Below are 18,647 nucleotides of genomic sequence, written 5' to 3'. Positions count from 1 at the left end.
AGAAAAAAAAGCCTCTGTCAAAGAGTGCTTTGATGGTACAACTCAGCTTGTATTTAGGGGGTGAGGCACCACCATTTTGTAAAAAAATTAAATCTTTGCTATGACTATACCAGATTTGTCAGTGTGTACAGTACAACTTGAATTACAGTTCCAGTGGCTCTGGTTCATTAACCATTCTTGATGCACAGAAAGAGGATCGTGGCGTGCTTTCCTCCAAAGCATGTAATACCTTTGGAGAAACAACTTGCATTGTAGAGCTAATTGTGATCAGCGATCCTTTTGGTGTTGAGCATTCAAAACAAGAAAGAGTCCAGAAGCGACATAGTAAAATGCGCAAAACGTCTGTTGATAATCCTACTGTTGAGTCACCGTAAAATTATCTGGTGATACTCATGCAGAATTACAGAGTAGGGATCAATCGCTTCCAAAGATAAACATGTTCCTCGCTGTGAACAAGCAGAGATGTTACATGAGGTAATAATCTCTGCTACAATTTCAGGAAAGAAACAGAAGGCAATGCAATCTCAAACTACACAGGAGAGTCTTGGCTTCATCAAGCAACACTATGAACCACTTCAAAGCCCAGCAGAATTTAGATGACCATTCATGGAAGCACAGACAGACCAAAGTCTTTGTTTACCCACAGTTGAGAGAAAAAACGGCAAATCCAAAAGAACCTATCTTGGCTTCTGCAACTCAACCAGTGACAGGGGAAGCAGGTATCCAGTGGAAAAATGTCTGATTTCTAGCTCAAAAACTATATGTTAATGTTGTAGAAATGTCAAATGCTGAGCCGTGGTACTCTATGGATGGTAACAAACTTGAATGACTTCAACAGCTCCCTAAAGAAGCTCTGTTTGTTCTTGTTTGAAGTTCCTGAATTGCAGAAATGTGAAATGCAAAAAGAAACCATTTAGAGCTTTATGCAACTGTTACCAACAAAGAAGAAAATAAGGTTTGAAATTACAAAAATCATTCAGCCACTAGACGCTGGACAAGAATCAAAGTTATTAAAAGAATGATGAAGCCATTTTTAGTATTTGTTACTGAAAACCAGCTGCAAAGAAACTTTCTTTAAAGTATAAAAAGCTGAATTACAATGAGCTTTATTAATGAAAGATAAACCTGAGAAAACTGTTTTAAATGCAGAAGAGAAACCGTCACTTAGAAGTATATATACCAAAATACGAACCAGGCGAGATTGTGCAATCTCATTGACATTGGGAAAAAAGACGAAAAAGGATTTACAGATTGTCAAGGAACAAGATCCTGTACCCAAAGAAATAGCATATACTTTTCAAGTACCCAGAAAAGAGTGAGAAAATCTGAGAAAGAGCTCAAGGTCTCTACATGCAGTATTATCAGAAGACCAGCGCCCCGTACCTTATGAATGCACAACTTGTTTATCTGATGTAAAGGACAGCATTAAAATTAAACCAACAAAGGGATGTATATCCAATTTATATTCTCGTATTGTAGAAAATATGCGTACTTTTTATACTGATATCCTTTTTCCTTTGAAAAACCACCTCCTCATATTGCTACAAGCAAACTTGAGAAGGCGTACGACAATGTTGTGGCTGTAGAAGAAAAAACAGAACTGGCGACCAAACAAACGAAACCCTTTGAAATAAAAAAAATTGAAAATTTGCATTCTGAAATCAAAATAGATGCTCCCCCAATGAAGTATCTGCCCTCTGTAACTTTATCAAACAAAAATCTAAAGAAAATGTGGTTACAATTGAAGAAAAAGAGCAGCATGCTCTGATAACTAAGTCTGGCGGCACGGTCAAACATTTCAGTATTATAGATGACAGCACAGTGGTGGAACATGGTTCTATTGCCATTTTCAAAGCTACAAGTGCCGCAACCTGTGAAAATAAATGAGAGACAGATTACTTTCAGCTTCTGTGCAGGTTAAAGAAAGACTGTGTCGAGAGAAAACGCTGATGTGCTCGAGGGTGCAGAAGACTTTGCAGTAAGGATACAAGAGGGGCAGCCAGGAAGATTTCCCCCTGTTGCTTCAAGTAAAAAGCAAATTATTGAAGAGGAACACACTTCAGACTTGAAAAGATCGATTCTGAAGTTGGAGAACCAACCAATTCAAACACCAAAATCCCATGTGGCACAAGCAAATGATGCACTCTTTAAAGAAATGGCATTTAAGATTGAAATTCCCAAAGCAATCACTTTAAATACAGGTACACGGTTTAAGGAAGCATTTAAATCTGCCTTAGCAAGTGAACATGATGTCATTTCTTCCATTTCATTAGGGCTGCATAATTAAGGAATTAAATGTTGAAAAGGAACCAAAGTATACTTTATACATCCCAAATTACCAATCGTCCTACAGATAGAACTCTGACCTTTGAAGGAGAATACCCTCGGAGAGCTGACTTACAAAATGGACAGTGTTTCATTCTGTTATTCATGAACTTTCATAGCTGAGCAGCTAGGTGCAATTGCAAAGCCATCTGGCAGGAAAGAATCGTTGTATATCAGCGTTATTCCTGCCGAAAAGATGATTTCACCTGGGGTTGAGACTCCTAACATTGATTAAAATATTTGGAATAATGGGAAGAAAACGGCAGAAGTAACAATGGAGAAAAAAAAAGATTTCAAAAGTGATAATTGCAAGTGAAACACAAATGAAAGGAACTAAAAATAATCCAATAATTATTAAAGGGATTACTGATACCACTGTAAATGATAAGTCATAACAAAAATGTAAAGTGTAAATTGGAGTATCAATGAGAAGAAAAGTATTTCAAAAAATGAGTTCAAATATTTTCATGGTCACGTATAATCAACAAAGTACAGAAAGAGGATCGTCAAAGAGAATATATCTGTGAGGCACTGAATGAAGCAGGAAAACAACTACATCTGCAAAACTCAGTTAGAAGAAGAGGTTGGATTACGGGGATAAAATCTTTATTCATATGAATTTTAGAATCTAGTTGAATAGATATTCAACTAATAAAATAGTTGATTTATAATTTTAGTATATGCTAATAAATTTACGTGACTACATTTTTCCTCTTTGTTCTTCCTTTTCCCTAATTTCTTCCCCATCAGATCTAATGGTGAATGAGTAAGTGTGTTACCCATTAAATTTTGATATATAATGCAGTCAAAGCCCGATAAGACCACGTCTTACCACAAAATATGCATTACTGCTTTTAAATATTGATAGCATGGCCTTGAAAAAATGTTGTGAAATTGATTCATATTGATGTGATCTTCATCTGCTTTCACTACCGGTAATGAAAAGCTACTTAAAGTTAACTGTTTACAAAACATACCGTGTATGTATTACTCAGTCTTACTCCTCTTTAACTAATGATTAATATCACCCATCTTTTTTATATATTTTACTAACATAATATTGCTTTCATTCCCATATCCACTTTTGAGATGCAAGATATTTATTACAACCATCACTATGTCATAATGAGAAGACAATGGAATGTTGTATTTTCTTTCTAATATTAAATTTTGGCACCTACTTTGTCCCGGGGAAAACATCTCATTTTGTATCAATTACTTGCATGCTACTATGCACTTCTCACATGTCAATAAATGTGAAATGCTATCATTTTCATTACCGGTAGTGAAAGCAGATGAAGATCACATCAATATGAATCAATTTCACAACATTTTTTCAAGGCCATGCTATCAATATTTAAAAGCAGTAATGCCTGTTTTGCGGAAACTGCCAAAATGTTTGGCCTGGAAATCAGCCTGAAGAAAACGGAGGTCCTCCATCAGCCAGCTCCCCACCATGACTACCAGCACCCCCCCACATCTCCATCGGGCACACAAAACTCAAAACGGTCAACCAGTTTACCTATCTCGGCTGCACCATTTCATCAGATGCAAGGATCGACAACGAGATAGACAACAGGCTCGCCAAGGCAAATAGCGCCTTTGGAAGACTACACAAAAGAGTCTGGAAAAACAACCAACTGAAAAACCTCACAAAGATAAGCGTATGCAGAGCCGTTGTCATACCCACACTCCTGTTCGGCTCCGAATCATGGGTCCTCTACCGGCATCACCTACGGCTCCTAGAACGCTTCCACCAGCGTTGTCTCCGCTCCATCCTCAACATTCATTGGAGCGCCTTCATCCCTAACATCGAAGTACTCGAGATGGCAGAGGCCGACAGCATCGAGTCCATGCTGCTGAAGATCCAGCTGCACTGGGTGGGTCACGTCTCCAGAATGGAGGACCATCGCTTTCCCAAGATCGTGTTATATGGCGAGCTCTCCACTGGCCACCGTGACAGAGGTGCACCAAAGAAGAGGAACAAGGACTGCCTAAAGAAATCTCTTGGTGCCTGCCACATTGACCACCGCCAGTGGGCTGATATCGCCTCAAACCGTACATCTGGGCGCCTCACAGTTCGACGGGCAGCAACCTCCTTTGAAGAAGACCGCAGAGCCCATCTCACTGACAAAAGACAAAGGAGGAAAAACCCAACACCCAACCCCAACCAACAAATTTTCCCCTGCAACCGCTGCAACCGTGTCTGTCTGTCCTGCATCGGACTTGTCAGCCACAAACGAACCTGCAGCTGACGTGGACATTTCCCCCCTCCATAAATCTTCGTTCGCGAAGCCAATCCAAAGAAAAAAAAATGCATATTTTGTGAAATAAACTGACGTGGTCTTATCGGGCTTTGACTGCATTATATATCAAAATTTAATGGGTAACACACTTACTCATTTAACATTAGATCTGATGGGGAAGAAATAAGGGAAAAGGAAGAACAAAGAGGAAAAATGTAGTCACGTAAATGTGAAATGCTATAATTTCTTCTCCACAGTCACTCCGTGGATTGATTGTTTCTGCCATGCCCTTATCTTTTTTTGAGTTTCAGGAGGCCACATCTAAACTAAGCTGAAAGAATTAGGGTGTATTGTTTCAATCTTCTTACCTTTCCTTTAATTTTAATCTACAGTGCCTCCAACTTTCAAAAGAAAGATTGAATCACAGGAGGTGATCGTTGGACAAGCTACGCAGTTTGAATGTGAGGTTGAACCTCTTTCTGATGTGAGATTCCAGTGGTTCCGAGCCAGAGCTGAGCTTCGTGATAGTGAAAAATACAACATTGTGAACAAGAAATATATTTCTATCTTGAAACTTTTGAAGCCCCAGCTAATTGACTGTGGAGAATATACTTGCAGAGCATCTAACCAAATTGGCAGTATAGGTAGTACAGCTAAGCTGATTGTTACTGGTAAGTAACCGCTTTGATTGTTGTGTTTTACTTTAACATTTAATTTCAGCTTGATTTGGTCTTAAGCTGGAGGAACTCAATGGTCCAGGCAACTTCGATGTTGCAGAAATCACCTTTTCTGCCAAAATGGAAAACTTCACATTCTGACTTGCAGAGTTTTAAATCCGCATTTACTTTTCATGTCACAAAATATTTTGCCAGATTTTTGTACAGATTCTTAACCTTCCTTTTCATTCACTTTATAAATTGATTTCTTAAAATAAGGAAAGATGTTCCTTTATTGGAAGCAGTTTGAGGAAGGTTCACTGGACAACCTAGAATGAGCAGCTTTTTTTATAAGGAAAGCTTGAATCAGACGATACTTGTATTCACCAGAGTTTAGTGAAAGAATACAATTAAAGTTTAGAAAATTCTAACTGGTCTTGATGGAGTTGAACTTGAGATGAAATTGGCTCATGCAGGAAACTTTATAACAACTAGCTACTGATTATAAACAAGGCACTGCCTATTAAGGCAGAGATGAGGTGGGTTTTTTTAGTCCCTCTCAAAGTGATGAAAGGCATTTAGAGTAGATGTAGAAAGGTTGATTTCCATAGTAGCTGTGTCTAGGACAAGAGGACTAAACCAAGACTGAGGGTGTCTGCTTAGAATCGAGATGCATAGGAATTTCTTCAGCCAAAGGGTGGTAAATCAATGGAATTTGTTGCCACTAGCAGTGGTGGAGGTCAAGTCAATGGATGTATTTAAGACAGAGATTCTTGATTAGCCAGGGCTTTAAAGGTTATTGGAAGAAGGCCAAACAATGGGACTGAGTGGGAAAAAGGATTAGCTCACGATTAAAGGGCAGAGGAGATTTGATGGGCTGAATAGCCTATTTCTACTCCCCTGGCTTCTGGTCTTATGATAATATGATTCTTCAGAATTCTCTTCCTCTAAGGAATGGATGGCCTTTGAGAAGTTTTAAGGTGGGGTAGGTAGATACTTGATTAAAGGGGGGGAGGGGAGTAAGTGTGCAAAAATGAGATAACAGCTGGTTGTAGTACATGTGCAAGGGGCTGAGTGGGACACTCCTGTTCCTCATTGGGATGTTTATACATGTATTCATGCAATGCAATATTTCTAATTAGTGTTTTTTTTCCAAAAATGTATAAAATTTAAATTAGATTTATTCCCTCCATTTCTATCCCTTCAGCTTTATATAACAAAAATGTTGAATTTATGCCCATAAATGATCATAATTTATAAATTGTAAATGATTAAAAAAAGCATGAGAATATCAGCATCGGCAGTTTTCTTTCTCTTTTGGGCAAATTAGGACAATGAATGAGTTTTGTCTTCAAATTAAATTCAGTGAATGTAAATATTAACCCTGATCTTTGTTTTGCAGAACTTGCCCCACCAAGCTTTGAAACTAGACTGGAATCATTAACAACATTTGTGGGTAAAACTGCAAGACTTGAATGCACAGTTTCTGGATCACCTGTGATCCATACTGTTTGGCAGAAGAATGGTGTTAATATTACAGATGAAGACAACTATAGCATATTAACCAAAGGCAACAAACGTGCTTTAGAATTTAGTAACTTAAATGTTCAGAACAAAGGAACATATTCTTGCAAAATAACCAGTGAGTGTGGGTCTGATATCTGCTCTGCTAATCTAATTGTTCTTGACAAACCCCACTTTATTAGAAGTCTTGAATCTGCTCAAACTGTAATTAATAGCAGTGCACGTCTTGAATGTCAAGTGGATGAACATTCAGGAGTAACAATTTTGTGGAAAAAAGATGGATTAGAGCTTCATTCAAGCAAAAATTATAAAATTACGTTTGATGACAAAACTGCGGTTTTGGAAATCGTAAAAGCTAAGCTGAAAGATGCAGGGAATTACATGTGTACAGCTTCTAATGAAGCTGGAAGTGATTCCTGCTTAACACAATTAACAGTTAAAGGTAAGAATTTTTGAAGGCTATTTTATGCAGTACTTGTGGATATTCTGAATAAAACAATATTTTTTTTATAAATTCTGTTATAGACTGAATTTCTGCTGCCATGTTCAATTTAAAAGTTTTCTTACCACATAGAGGCAAGCCATGCAGCCCATCAAGTCCATGTGAACATCTCAACAATTCTTATCCACCCTTACTCTCTTGTAACCCATTCTCATATGAATGGATTACAATGAATCTCCAAGCATTAGTTGAAGGCAGCAGGACTGCAATTGGAATAGCCCTGCCTTTCCCGTAGGCAGTTCTATGCAGGATGTTCACATGTTGGAAGCCCGAACAGTCTTTATGTAAATGCTGCAGGTGGAAAAACTAAGGGCATTGTTTATTATGAAGTCCTTAGCTGAGAATTGTTTGTCTGTGTGTTGCCAGAAGTCAGTTTTGTTTGAACCATGCATCTCTGTTACAAAGTATATAAATTTTGTGTTAGGAAAAAATATACTTATGCAGAATCACCATGAAGTTTTTTGGGTATTTTGTTTCAATCATGTAATCAACAACTGAGTGTTTTATTTCACAGACAACACCTATAGATATGGATAATTTATGCAAGCTCTTAATGCATGTTTCTAGAGACCCTTTTTCATTTTTCAATGTTATTTTACATAAATTCATCCATAAATAACCTTAATTCCCTTATTACATGATGAGAGATAATTAAGAAAGAGGATGTCAATAAATATCAAACTTTTAGTACAATGTTATTTCAGCACCAGGAGCTAATTGTTTGTATGTTCTGCTTGCTGTGTCCACATGAGTTTCCTCTGGGGGCTCCAGTTTCCTCTCAGGTTCCAAAGACATAGGGGGTTATTAGGTTAATTGGACATGTGGGTGTATTTGGGTGGTGTGGGCTTGTGGACTGGAAGGGCCTGTATCTCTTACTAAAAACAAAAAAATATATAAGAAGTAGAAAGAGGATCAAGAAATTTGGCTTTTGGACCTGCTCAGCCATTCAATTCGATAACAGCTGATCTTTTACTTCAGCCCTGCCAATTCATAAATATATTCAGGGCAGAGAGCGATATCTTTCTCAATATTAAACTAAATTCATAGATAAGGGGGTTAGCTCAGGAATTTAGTTTAATATTGAGAAAGATATCGCTCTCTGCCCTGAATATATTTATGAATTGGCCTCCCCAGCCCTCTTGTGTGGAGAATACTAAATACGCTCTAGTTGAGGAAACATTTTCTTCTAGATTTCTCTATTTTGAGGCTGGGACACTAGGTTCTAGATAATGAGGGGACATACCTTCTGTCATCAACCTCATCAAATCCTTTAAGAAGTTTTAATGCTTCATTAAGATTATTTCTTATTTTTTATTTATTGCAAACTACAACCCTGTCTACATAATCTCTTCTCATAAGACATTAACCAGATGCCTGGAACCAATGAATCGGGTCTATAATAAATTAGGCATTTGCTTTTATTAGATACTGCAAAATTATCTTGCAGCTCAGATCATTGCTTCATCCTTTTCATTGCTTCATCCTTCATTCCTTCTCATCTGATAGTGGTTGGCAAGCAGATTTGCCTTATTTACTTCATATTTCACTTACCTCTTCATTTCACGCATAACAGAAGAAATTATTCATAGAAAAATGGATCATTCGAAATGAGATAGTTACTAAGTCACATGAAAACAAAGCTGTCCAAGCCAAAAATGTTATGTCATCCAACTTTTTTGCTGCTTTATACTGTTTAGCAATTTTATTCTATTATGTTTTATTTATTGGTGAAATTTGAAAGGCAAAATATTAACTTTCTTTCAAATTATTAGCAATAAATAATAGCTAATGCGTTGCAACTCTTTTCTTAAAGTTTTCTTTTAATGTTTTACTCTATTTTTCTTTAAACTTGTCTTTAGAACCACCTTCATTCATCAGAAAGCCCGAACCATCGCTGCTGTTAAAGAAAGGTGATTCGACATACTTGCATTGTCAAGTTAAGGAGTTGCCTGAAATCGGCATTACCTGGTACAAAAACAACAAGATTCTCACTTCCTCGGAAAAATACAAGATATCGTTTAGTGATTTTTCAGCTGTTCTCGAGATTAACGATGTAAATGTCGAAGATAGTGGTGATTATGTATGTGAAGCACAAAATGATGCTGGTACTGATAGCTCCAGCTCCATCATTACAGTCAAAGGTTAGTAGGATGTTCATGCTACTCCTATTGTACAATCCATGCTGCTTGTTTATTTCTTTTTAAAATATTTTTATTGATTTTCAATAATTAAAAGTTTGTACAGTACAATTATTGAATGTGCTACAGAAAAAAAAGGATAAGAAAAAGCTCTGAGAGAATAATCGTACATATGAATTTCCAAAGCACAGCCATAATAATGAAGAATGGACAAAACATTTAAATTTTCCAAAATTTAAACATGGTTGAAAGTTAGTGTTGTTGAAGCAAAGTTGTTCACTCTGAAGTTGGACAGCACAGGGCCAAAATGCTGTATTAACACTGAACTTAGAGATTATGGTAATAGTCCATGAATGGGCCCTATAACATTCAAAATCTAATTGCAGATCTCAGTTTTTCCAAATTTAAACAGGACATTCTGTCCCTTAGCCATTGTGAATGCATAGGTGGGGTATTATCTTTCCACAATCAAAACAGCACATCTGGCCAGCAACAAAGTAAAAGATAAAATGCGACATTTAAATGGAGTTAGCAAAACATTGTCTTCTCCAAGAGTTCCAAGCAGAGCGAGTAAGGGATTTGGTTTTAATTATAAATTGAGAATCACTGGTAATGTTTGAAAAACTTCTCTCCAATATTTTTCCCAGTTGGGGCATGTCCTGAATATATGGATTAAAGAAGCATCACCTATTTTGCATTTATCACAAAAAGGATTTATATCTTGAGTAAAAACAAGATCATTTGAATTTAGACATGTGGGACCTATGTACCACTTTGAATTGCAACAGACAGTGGCGGGCGCACAGAGATGTAATGTTAATCAATTTGAAAATGGTCCCAAACCCCATCGGACAGCAAAAGGTTCAAATTCTGCTCCCAGGCATTCTTAATTTGGACTAAAGTGTTAATATCTGTTATTTTATAAGAAGTTTGAATTTTATTTTTTTGTGCCTTTTTAGAACCTCCCTCTTTTGTAAAAACATTTGATCCCATTGAAGTGGTGAAAGGATTCAGCTGCACTCTTGAATGTGAGCTGACTGGTACAACTCCGTTTGAAGTTGTCTGGCACAAAGACAAAAAGCAGATCCGAACCAGTAAGAAGTACAAGATGATTTTCCAAAATATGCGTGCTTCTCTCCACGTTAGCTTTTTTGAGTTCTCAGATGTTGGAGATTATCAATGCACAGTTTCTAATGAAGTAGGAAAATGTCTCTGTGGTGCAACAGTAAAGATGAAGGGTCAGTAACCTTTTGGAAATTGAGAAAGATATGTCAAAATATCTTGTAAAAATTTTAAAAAGATTTAAAACTTGGAGTATATAACATGTATCACTTTTTTCTTTACCTTCCTTCTAAATTAGAACCTCCATCGTTTGTGAAGAAAATTGAAAACGCCACAGCAATTTTGGGAAGTTCAGTGGTGTTTCAATGCGGCGTGAAAGGTTCACTACCAATCACTTTAACTTGGCTGAAAGATAAAGCTGTTATTACAGAAAGTAATAATGTCAAAATGACTTTTGAAAACAATGTTGGTACTCTTCACATCGCTGCTGTCGAAATGAACAGCAGTGGCAGATATACCTGCCATGCAGAAAATGAAGCAGGAAGTCAAAAGTGTTTAGCAACATTGATTGTGAAAGGTCAGTTTAATAATGCATTGTGAATAATAATATAAAGACACATTTTATGAAACTATATTGCTTTGCGTTGCAGCTTCTTAATGTTAATGGTTTCATCTTGCATAGAACCAGCAAATATCATCGAGAAAACAGAACCAATTAGGGTGACTGCTGGAGACCCGGCAACTTTGGAGTTTGTAATAGCTGGCACACCAGAACTGAAAATTAAATGGTTCAAGAATGGAAAGGAGCTCATATCCAGTAGAAAATATAAAACAAGTTTATTAAATAAAAATGCCAGCCTAAAGATTATTTCTGCAACAAATGAGGACAGTGGTGAATACACTTTTGAGGTCAAAAATGATGTGGGGAGTTGCAGTTGCAAAACTTCAATTACTGTATTGGGTTAGTATAGAATTTATAATTCTTCTAATAATTTAAGTATTTTTAAAACTAGTTAGGATAATATCATTGAATTCTCTCTCTGTCTTGGACAGATCGTATGATTGCTCCAACCTTCACAAGAAAATTAAGGAAAATGGCCAGCATCTTGGGTGTGGCCTTTTGCATGGATTGCAAATTCTCTGGTTCTATTCCAATTGCGATTTCCTGGTACAAAGATGACAAAGTGTTATCCACCAATGATAAATACACAATGACGTGTCAAGACAACACGGCTGCCTTGGCAATTAAACAATTAGAAATTACAGATGGTGGAACTTACTCCTGTAAAGCTACCAACTCTGCAGGATGTGATGAATGCAGCGGAGTCTTAAACGTGAAAGGTTTGAATCAATAACCAGCATTTTGTCTTTTGCTAATGTTGTCTTTGTTCCTTTTGCACGAGTTTTAATTTCAACGGCAGAGTTTCATTGATAAATGTGCTGAAATTTGGCGATATTTTGGGCTACTTTTATTTACTTCTTGACCCCTGGCTGCTGATTCTCAGCTAAGGAAGTTTCTATCGTCACGCTTTGCTCCTCTGTTCAATGGTCCATAATTCTAATATGAAAGTTGACAGCAAAAGTCCTGCCTTTATTCAATATTTACAAGCATGGTATTCAAGTCAAACCTTCTTTCAAAGCTTGCTACTTGATTATATTGATGCCACAGGCAACCTCTAGAGCTCAGCTCACTGAGAACCAATTAGTAATTGGTTCTCAGCAGATAAACCTCCTGATCCATCGGGGAGGCCATTAAAATATGTTAGAATCTATTCAGTTGTCTGATTGGAATCAAGTCGAAGTACAGGCAGACTATTAGAGTCGTCATAGCCTACTCTAACTCTTGCCATATCTTCAAAGAAAGGGGGTGAGGGGAGGGGGAGAAACTTTAGCTTGCTTGATATGTTTAATTATTTTGTGGTATCTTTTTTTCATGTCGTTTAGAACCTCCCAGCTTTGTAATAAAACCTGCATCAGAGAAAGTTCTGCCAGGCACAACAGTGAAGTTTAAGACTGTTGTAAATGGAACACCTCCAATGTCGATGAAATGGTTCAAGGGTAATACAGAGCTTGAGACGGGTGGCAGCTGTTTCATTATGAAGGATATTTCTACAACATATCTTGAGCTTTTTTCAGTGAAGCCAACTGATATGGATGATTACACCTGTGAAATCAGTAATGATGCTGGAACAATTTCGTGCACAACAAATCTTTTTGTTAAAGGTGATTTTCTTTTATTTACATATGGATTCTGCTTAATTGTATTCAATTTGTAATTAGTCTTTGCCCATTTTATGAAATGTTCTTGGGAATAGTAATTGAAGAAACTGAAGTTCTAATCACCGTGAAGTGGGCTTTGTTCTTTATCTCCTTTTATGAATATCTTTGAAATGTGCTCTTCTTGGCATCTTGATTTTTCTTTAGAACCACCAATGTTCTCCCAGAAGTTAGAGCCGTCAAGATTGTTGAAAAGTGGCGACTCGGCTCGGTTTGAATGTGAACTGACTGGCACACCTGAAATTAAAGTTGCATGGTATAGGAAAGACCAGCAAATTCATCCAAGCGATAAATACCAAATGTCATTTGTTGACCGTGTGTCCATTCTTGAAATTCTAAATGGTGTTATGGAAGACAGTGGCGAATACACTTGTGAAGCTAGAAATGAAGTTGGCAGTGAGAGTTGCAGTGTTTCTGTAACAGTTAAAGGTCCGTGAAGATTCCTCGCATTATCCTGACTTTGGCTTAATTTACGAGATATCTGTTTGTTTGGATTGAATTTATTATTTGTTCTTTTGCAGAACCTCCATCATTCAGTAAAGTACTTGAATCTCTTGAGGTGATTAAAGCCTCTGATGTTATTCTTGAATGTGAAGTGGCTGGCACAGCCCCCTTTGAAGTTTCTTGGCATAAGGACAATAAGCAAATTAGGCCTAGCAGAAAGTACAAGACAATCTGCCAGAACTCTTTAGTTAGTTTACAGATTCTTAAATTTGATACTATGGATGTTGGTGAATATCAATGTCAGATATCAAATGAAGTTGGAGGTTGTACATGCAGTTCTGGAGTGGTTTTGAAAGGTTAGTGAAGACCGAGCAAGGATTTCTCTTCTGTTACATTACAAAACAAAAACTAATTGCATTTTTCCTAATTAAATTTTTTGCACTGTCTAATTATAGAATCCCATACTTAAAACATTTCATTTTTAAAAACAGAACCACCATCATTTTCCAAGAAGATTGAAAATATTACCGTGCTTATGGGAATGCCTGTTAAGTTTAATTGTATGGTGAAAGGTTCCAGTCCAATTTCCATAACATGGCAAAAAGATAAAGATGATATTACTGAAGATGATAATACGAAAATATCTTTTGAAGAAGATGTAGCAACACTGCAATTAGCTTCTGCTGAAAAATATCACGGTGGGAAGTTTATTTGTCAGGCAAAGAACGACGCAGGAATCACAAAATGCGTTGCAAATTTAACAGTGAAAGGTTGGTTGAAATATCACTCCTGATCATCTATGCTAAGCATTCAGCTATTTTCAAAAGTCATCAGTTGAATATTTTAAGGTTTGGAAGTAATTTTAAGACAATGCAAATAAAAGGTAATATTTTATAGAATGAAAAAATGCTACGAGGAAAAGCTTAAAAGTAAGTTCATTACAAGTGTTGAATTTTTACTGTACACTTTTGTTGTATAAATCTGGAATACTCTTTTAGTTGTTAAATCGACAAATTACTGGATGATTTGCATCAGCCTTGCAAATGTGAGAGCATATCTCCATGCATGTAGAGAGATTAATGGACTGGCCCAAGCACCTGAAATGAGCTTATTATGGAAAGATAGACCTAGTGCTTGATGTTCTCAAGATATTTGAATTTGTATGATCCATCATAGTTGTTACGAGCCCAGAGGACCCCAAAACCCAGCAGCAATAGATACGCACCAAGACAAATGGTTAATTAAACAAAAGTTGCTTTTAATTATCTTTAAACATGAAAACAGGATCAAACTTGATCGTATTATTCTTAACTTACCTAGCTTAACCCCCTTCTAATTCTAAGTGCACGTGTCTGTAAGTTCAGAAAAGTTCTTTGATTCACAGTCCAGTCTCATTTCTCATTCCTCCAAGTTCACTGTTTGCAGGCAATTCTTATACAGTGCACAGAATTTAACATTAATGAAGTTCACCAGGCTTTGGTGCATGAAAGGTAAATGGTTACCGCTCAGGAAGGTTCTTGTCAGTTTTCAGAGAGGGATTTGTTGTTTGCTGGACACCTACAACTGATTCCTTGTAACCAGTCACTTCAGTGTTTTGCCAAAGTAGTTTGCCCCCTCAGGATTCTCCAGATGATAACCTCTTTCTTTCAGATCACCACAGAGTTCCTTTTTATTTCTCTTACTTCAAGTGAAACATTAGACAGCCAGTCCTCTCCTCCAGTATGAACCATAAGGGCTTTGACCAGACTGAACAAAGCAGTCACAACCCGTCTTCCAAATGGGGTTTTTCCACAAGCCTGCCAGCTTGTCCTGTTCCAGTCCCAGCTGCTCCTGCTGACTGTAGCACTGCAGAACCCTCTCTCTCTCTCTCTCTCTATCTCTCTCTCTCTCTCTCTCTCTAAGAGAGGAAGCCTGTTTTATGCTCTCTGCTTGCAAAGCCACAGCAAGTTCCACTCCAGACAGCCTGCGGCTCCGACCAGTTATTTCATCTGTTGGCTTTTTGTAAACAACAATCCATTAGTGAAGTCTCTTGGGCACTCTCCAAAGTTTTTGCAAAGGCCCATGGTACCGCCCTGTCTAGCATGAGCAGAGCTCCAGTATTTAAAATAAGATCTGTTTTAAAGTATATGTATGTGACGTACACTAAAAAACCTACCCCAATTTATCTCCTAAAAACATAGCTACATACAATACAAACACAACATAATCTGTCACACAGTGACATGATTTTTTTAATTATTCTGTTGAAATTATCTTACTTACAGATGATAAATTGCTCAGAGATTTCCAATCATTTTAGTTTTATATCCTTGCTCTTGCTTTATGTTTATTTTTCAATCATTTATTCATCCAATATTTCTTTCAATCTCTTTATTACTTTTTAATTTGTCTCTAGTTTTATTTCTTTCCACGTCGTTCCCTCTATTAGTCTAAGACATACTGAGCACTAGCATTTGATCATGGTGGATCCCAGTAACTGTAAGTCATCTAATTCTCCTGAACACAAGGATGCATGAACAAATACTATAATATTTACATTCAGAGGTTATCTAAGTTTGATTTTGTGATAGGATAAATAGCTCAGTTCCAGAAAGAAAGAAAAATAATGGTCTTAAATTGTTACCATTGTTTCTTATAGTCTTGCTCTCTCTTTTTCAATTGTCACAGAACCTGCAAATATTCTAGAAAAAGCAGAATCTATTAGTGTAACTGCAGGAGAGCCAGCAACATTGGACTGCAGCTTTACAGGAACACCAGAAATCAAAGCCAGATGGTTTAAGAATGGCACACAGTTGATTACAGGGCGAAAATACAAAATCAGCATTACAAATAAGGTTACAAGTTTAAAGATTCCTTTCACTGAAAAAGAGGATAGTGGTGAATATACATGTGACGTTGAGAATGATGTTGGTAGCAGCAGTTGCAAAGCTTCCATTACAGTATTGGGTTAGTATTCTTGCCCTTCCATTTCAATGCAATTAAATATTTTAACAAAGCAGCAAGAAATAATGATCTTTTATTTCCCACCATATGTTGGACAGATCGCATCGTTCCACCATCATTTAAGAGAAACTTAAAAAATGTGGATGGCATCAAAACTTCTTTTGTTAAGATGGAATGCAAAATCTCTGGTTCTCTTCCAATGAGTGTACTTTGGTATAAGGACAATGAAGAATTAACAGCTACTCAAAAGCATAAATATTCCTACCATGATAACATTGCACAGTTGGAGATTCATCAACTAGAGATAGCAGATGGCGGAACTTACACTTGCACAGCAACAAATGCTGCTGGGACTGATCAGAGTATTGGTGTCTTAACTGTGAAAGGTTTGAATTGTTATCTTCAATCTTTTTAATTAGTTCAAATTTGATTGGATTGACCAATATCCTTCAGTTATCCAAAACTACTTGTCATCCATTTAATTTTCAATGTAAATTTTAATTTTAATTTAGACATACAGCACGGTAATAGGCCATTTCACAAGATGACAATGTCACAAGATAAAGGAGCAGAAGCAGGCCACTAGGCCCATCGAGTCTGTTCCGTGACTCTACACTAAGCTGAATTATGCTCACACCTCGTTCCAATTTCCAGCCTTTTCCCCATATCCCTTGATACCCTTACTAATTAGATACTCATCAATTTCCTGTTTAAATTCTCCTAAAGACCCGGCCTCCACCGCTCTATGCAGCCGTGAGTTCCACAGATCCACGACCCACTGACTAAAGAAATTCCTCCTCATCTCTGTTTTAAAAGGATAACTTCTAATTTTAATTCTTGGACCCCTTGTCCTTGATTCACACACCAAGGGAAACATCTTATCTACATCCACTCTGTCAAAACCTTTCAAAATTCAAAATGTTTCTATGAGATCCCCTCTCATTCTTCTGTACTCCAATGAATACAATCCAAGAGCTGCCAAGTGCTCCTCCTTGCATTCCTTGAATCATCCTAGTAAATTTCCTCTGCACCCTCTCCAACAACTTCACATCCACGCCACCCAATTAACCTACACCCCTGGTACATTTTGAATGGTGGGAGGAAACCAGAGCCCCTGGGGAAAACCCACGCAGACACAGGGAGATCACGCAAACTCTTACTGACAGTGCGGGGTTCGAACTCGGATCCATGTCACTGGCGCTGTAAAGGCATTGCGCTAATCACTACTCCAACCATGCCGCCCTATTCACTGCAACAATAACCCTGTTGAGAATGCATGTATTTATACTGACCTGTTTATTATTTTAACATTTCATTTTTGTGAAATCTATTAATATCATTTTTTTTTCTTGTGATAATGACTAGTTTTCCTCTGGAATTTTCAGAACCCCCATACTTTACTGTGAAGCCTTTGTCGCAGGATGTTGTACCTGGTTCTAAAGTACAGTTTAGGAGTGTTATTAGTGGAACCCCTCCAGTAACCATCAAATGGTTCAAGGACAAAAAGGAATTGGTATCAAGTAATTCAATTTACATTTCAAAAGAAGGTTCAACAAGTATGCTACAACTTCATTCAGCAAAAGTCTCTGATACTGGTGACTACACTTGTCGAATCAGTAATGAAGTTGGCACTGAATCATGTGTGGCAAATCTGTTTGTCAAAGGTGTGGAATTTTTAAATATTCTCTTGAGTTTTAAATGGCTTTGTTCAATTCATTTTCTTTCTGGGGGAAAAAAAATCTTGTTTGGAGGCTCCTTTTCTCATAGTTTTCTTGTTAATTATTACAATCTTTCCAATCAGCAAAATCTTCCTTCAACATTCATGCTAATCTCATTGTATTATTTTTATTTTACCAATTAAACCTATATCTTTTTTAGTATCTTTCATTAGATTTAATATTGGAACCATGATTTTTGGTCATATGATTCTTGTTTGGGATTTTATCGTTTTCTTCATTTTCCAAAAAGTTTATTTCTTTAAAAATTCAATTTAGCATGAACAAAGAAGTACTGTTCACAGAACATTAAAATTAAGTTAGTAGAATTATCACAATTTCATGACAGGCAGTCCTTGAATTGCCACAGCTCAGTAGTAAGGCCACAATTTGAGTTTTCTGTTTTGCCCAATTTGTTCTGCAAGGGTGCCTCCCAATGTTATGCTGCATCCAAATGGTCCTTGTGACCATCCAAATGGTCACAGAATCATTGGAGGAACTCAGTAGGTCTCGCAGCATCCATAGGAGATAAAGATGTATTACCGAAGTTAAAGCCTGAGCCCTTTCTCAAGGTACGAGAGAAAACAGGTAGCGCCTGATCAAAAGAAACGGAGGGGGGGGGGGTCGGAGTACAGATTAACAGATAAAAGGTGATAATTGGATATGGAGAAAAGATCAGCAAAGAAGAAAGGTGAGAATTGATAGGGAGAGGGGTGGGGTTGGCTCTGTGAATGCATAGCTGGGGGAAAGAAGACAGGGGGAAAAGGGGAGGGAGAGAGACAGAGTTACAGGAAAGGAGACCTGGGGGTGGAGGT

General features: G+C 37.2%; 1 protein-coding gene across 1 annotated transcript in view; it reads left to right on the top strand.

Moving 5' to 3' along the window:
- LOC138762481 (titin-like) overlaps positions 1–18,647 on the top strand; it is a 383,050-nt gene that overhangs the window by 87,172 nt on the left and 277,231 nt on the right. The window contains 18 exon segments of the mRNA XM_069936233.1: positions 114–370; positions 1,924–2,277; positions 2,279–2,317; positions 2,319–2,413; positions 4,964–5,242; positions 6,630–7,193; positions 9,113–9,394; positions 10,351–10,629; positions 10,752–11,030; positions 11,136–11,414; positions 11,507–11,794; positions 12,398–12,676; positions 12,878–13,159; positions 13,252–13,530; positions 13,666–13,944; positions 15,842–16,120; positions 16,216–16,503; positions 17,503–17,781. Of these exon segments, the coding sequence (XP_069792334.1) occupies positions 114–370; positions 1,924–2,277; positions 2,279–2,317; positions 2,319–2,413; positions 4,964–5,242; positions 6,630–7,193; positions 9,113–9,394; positions 10,351–10,629; positions 10,752–11,030; positions 11,136–11,414; positions 11,507–11,794; positions 12,398–12,676; positions 12,878–13,159; positions 13,252–13,530; positions 13,666–13,944; positions 15,842–16,120; positions 16,216–16,503; positions 17,503–17,781 (4,960 nt within the window).

Source organism: Narcine bancroftii, chromosome 4 (assembly GCF_036971445.1).
Source record: "Narcine bancroftii isolate sNarBan1 chromosome 4, sNarBan1.hap1, whole genome shotgun sequence".
Lineage (NCBI taxonomy): Eukaryota > Metazoa > Chordata > Chondrichthyes > Torpediniformes > Narcinidae > Narcine > Narcine bancroftii.
The sequence above is the reverse complement of the archived record's forward strand: the minus strand, read 5'-3'. Positions and strand labels throughout refer to the sequence as shown.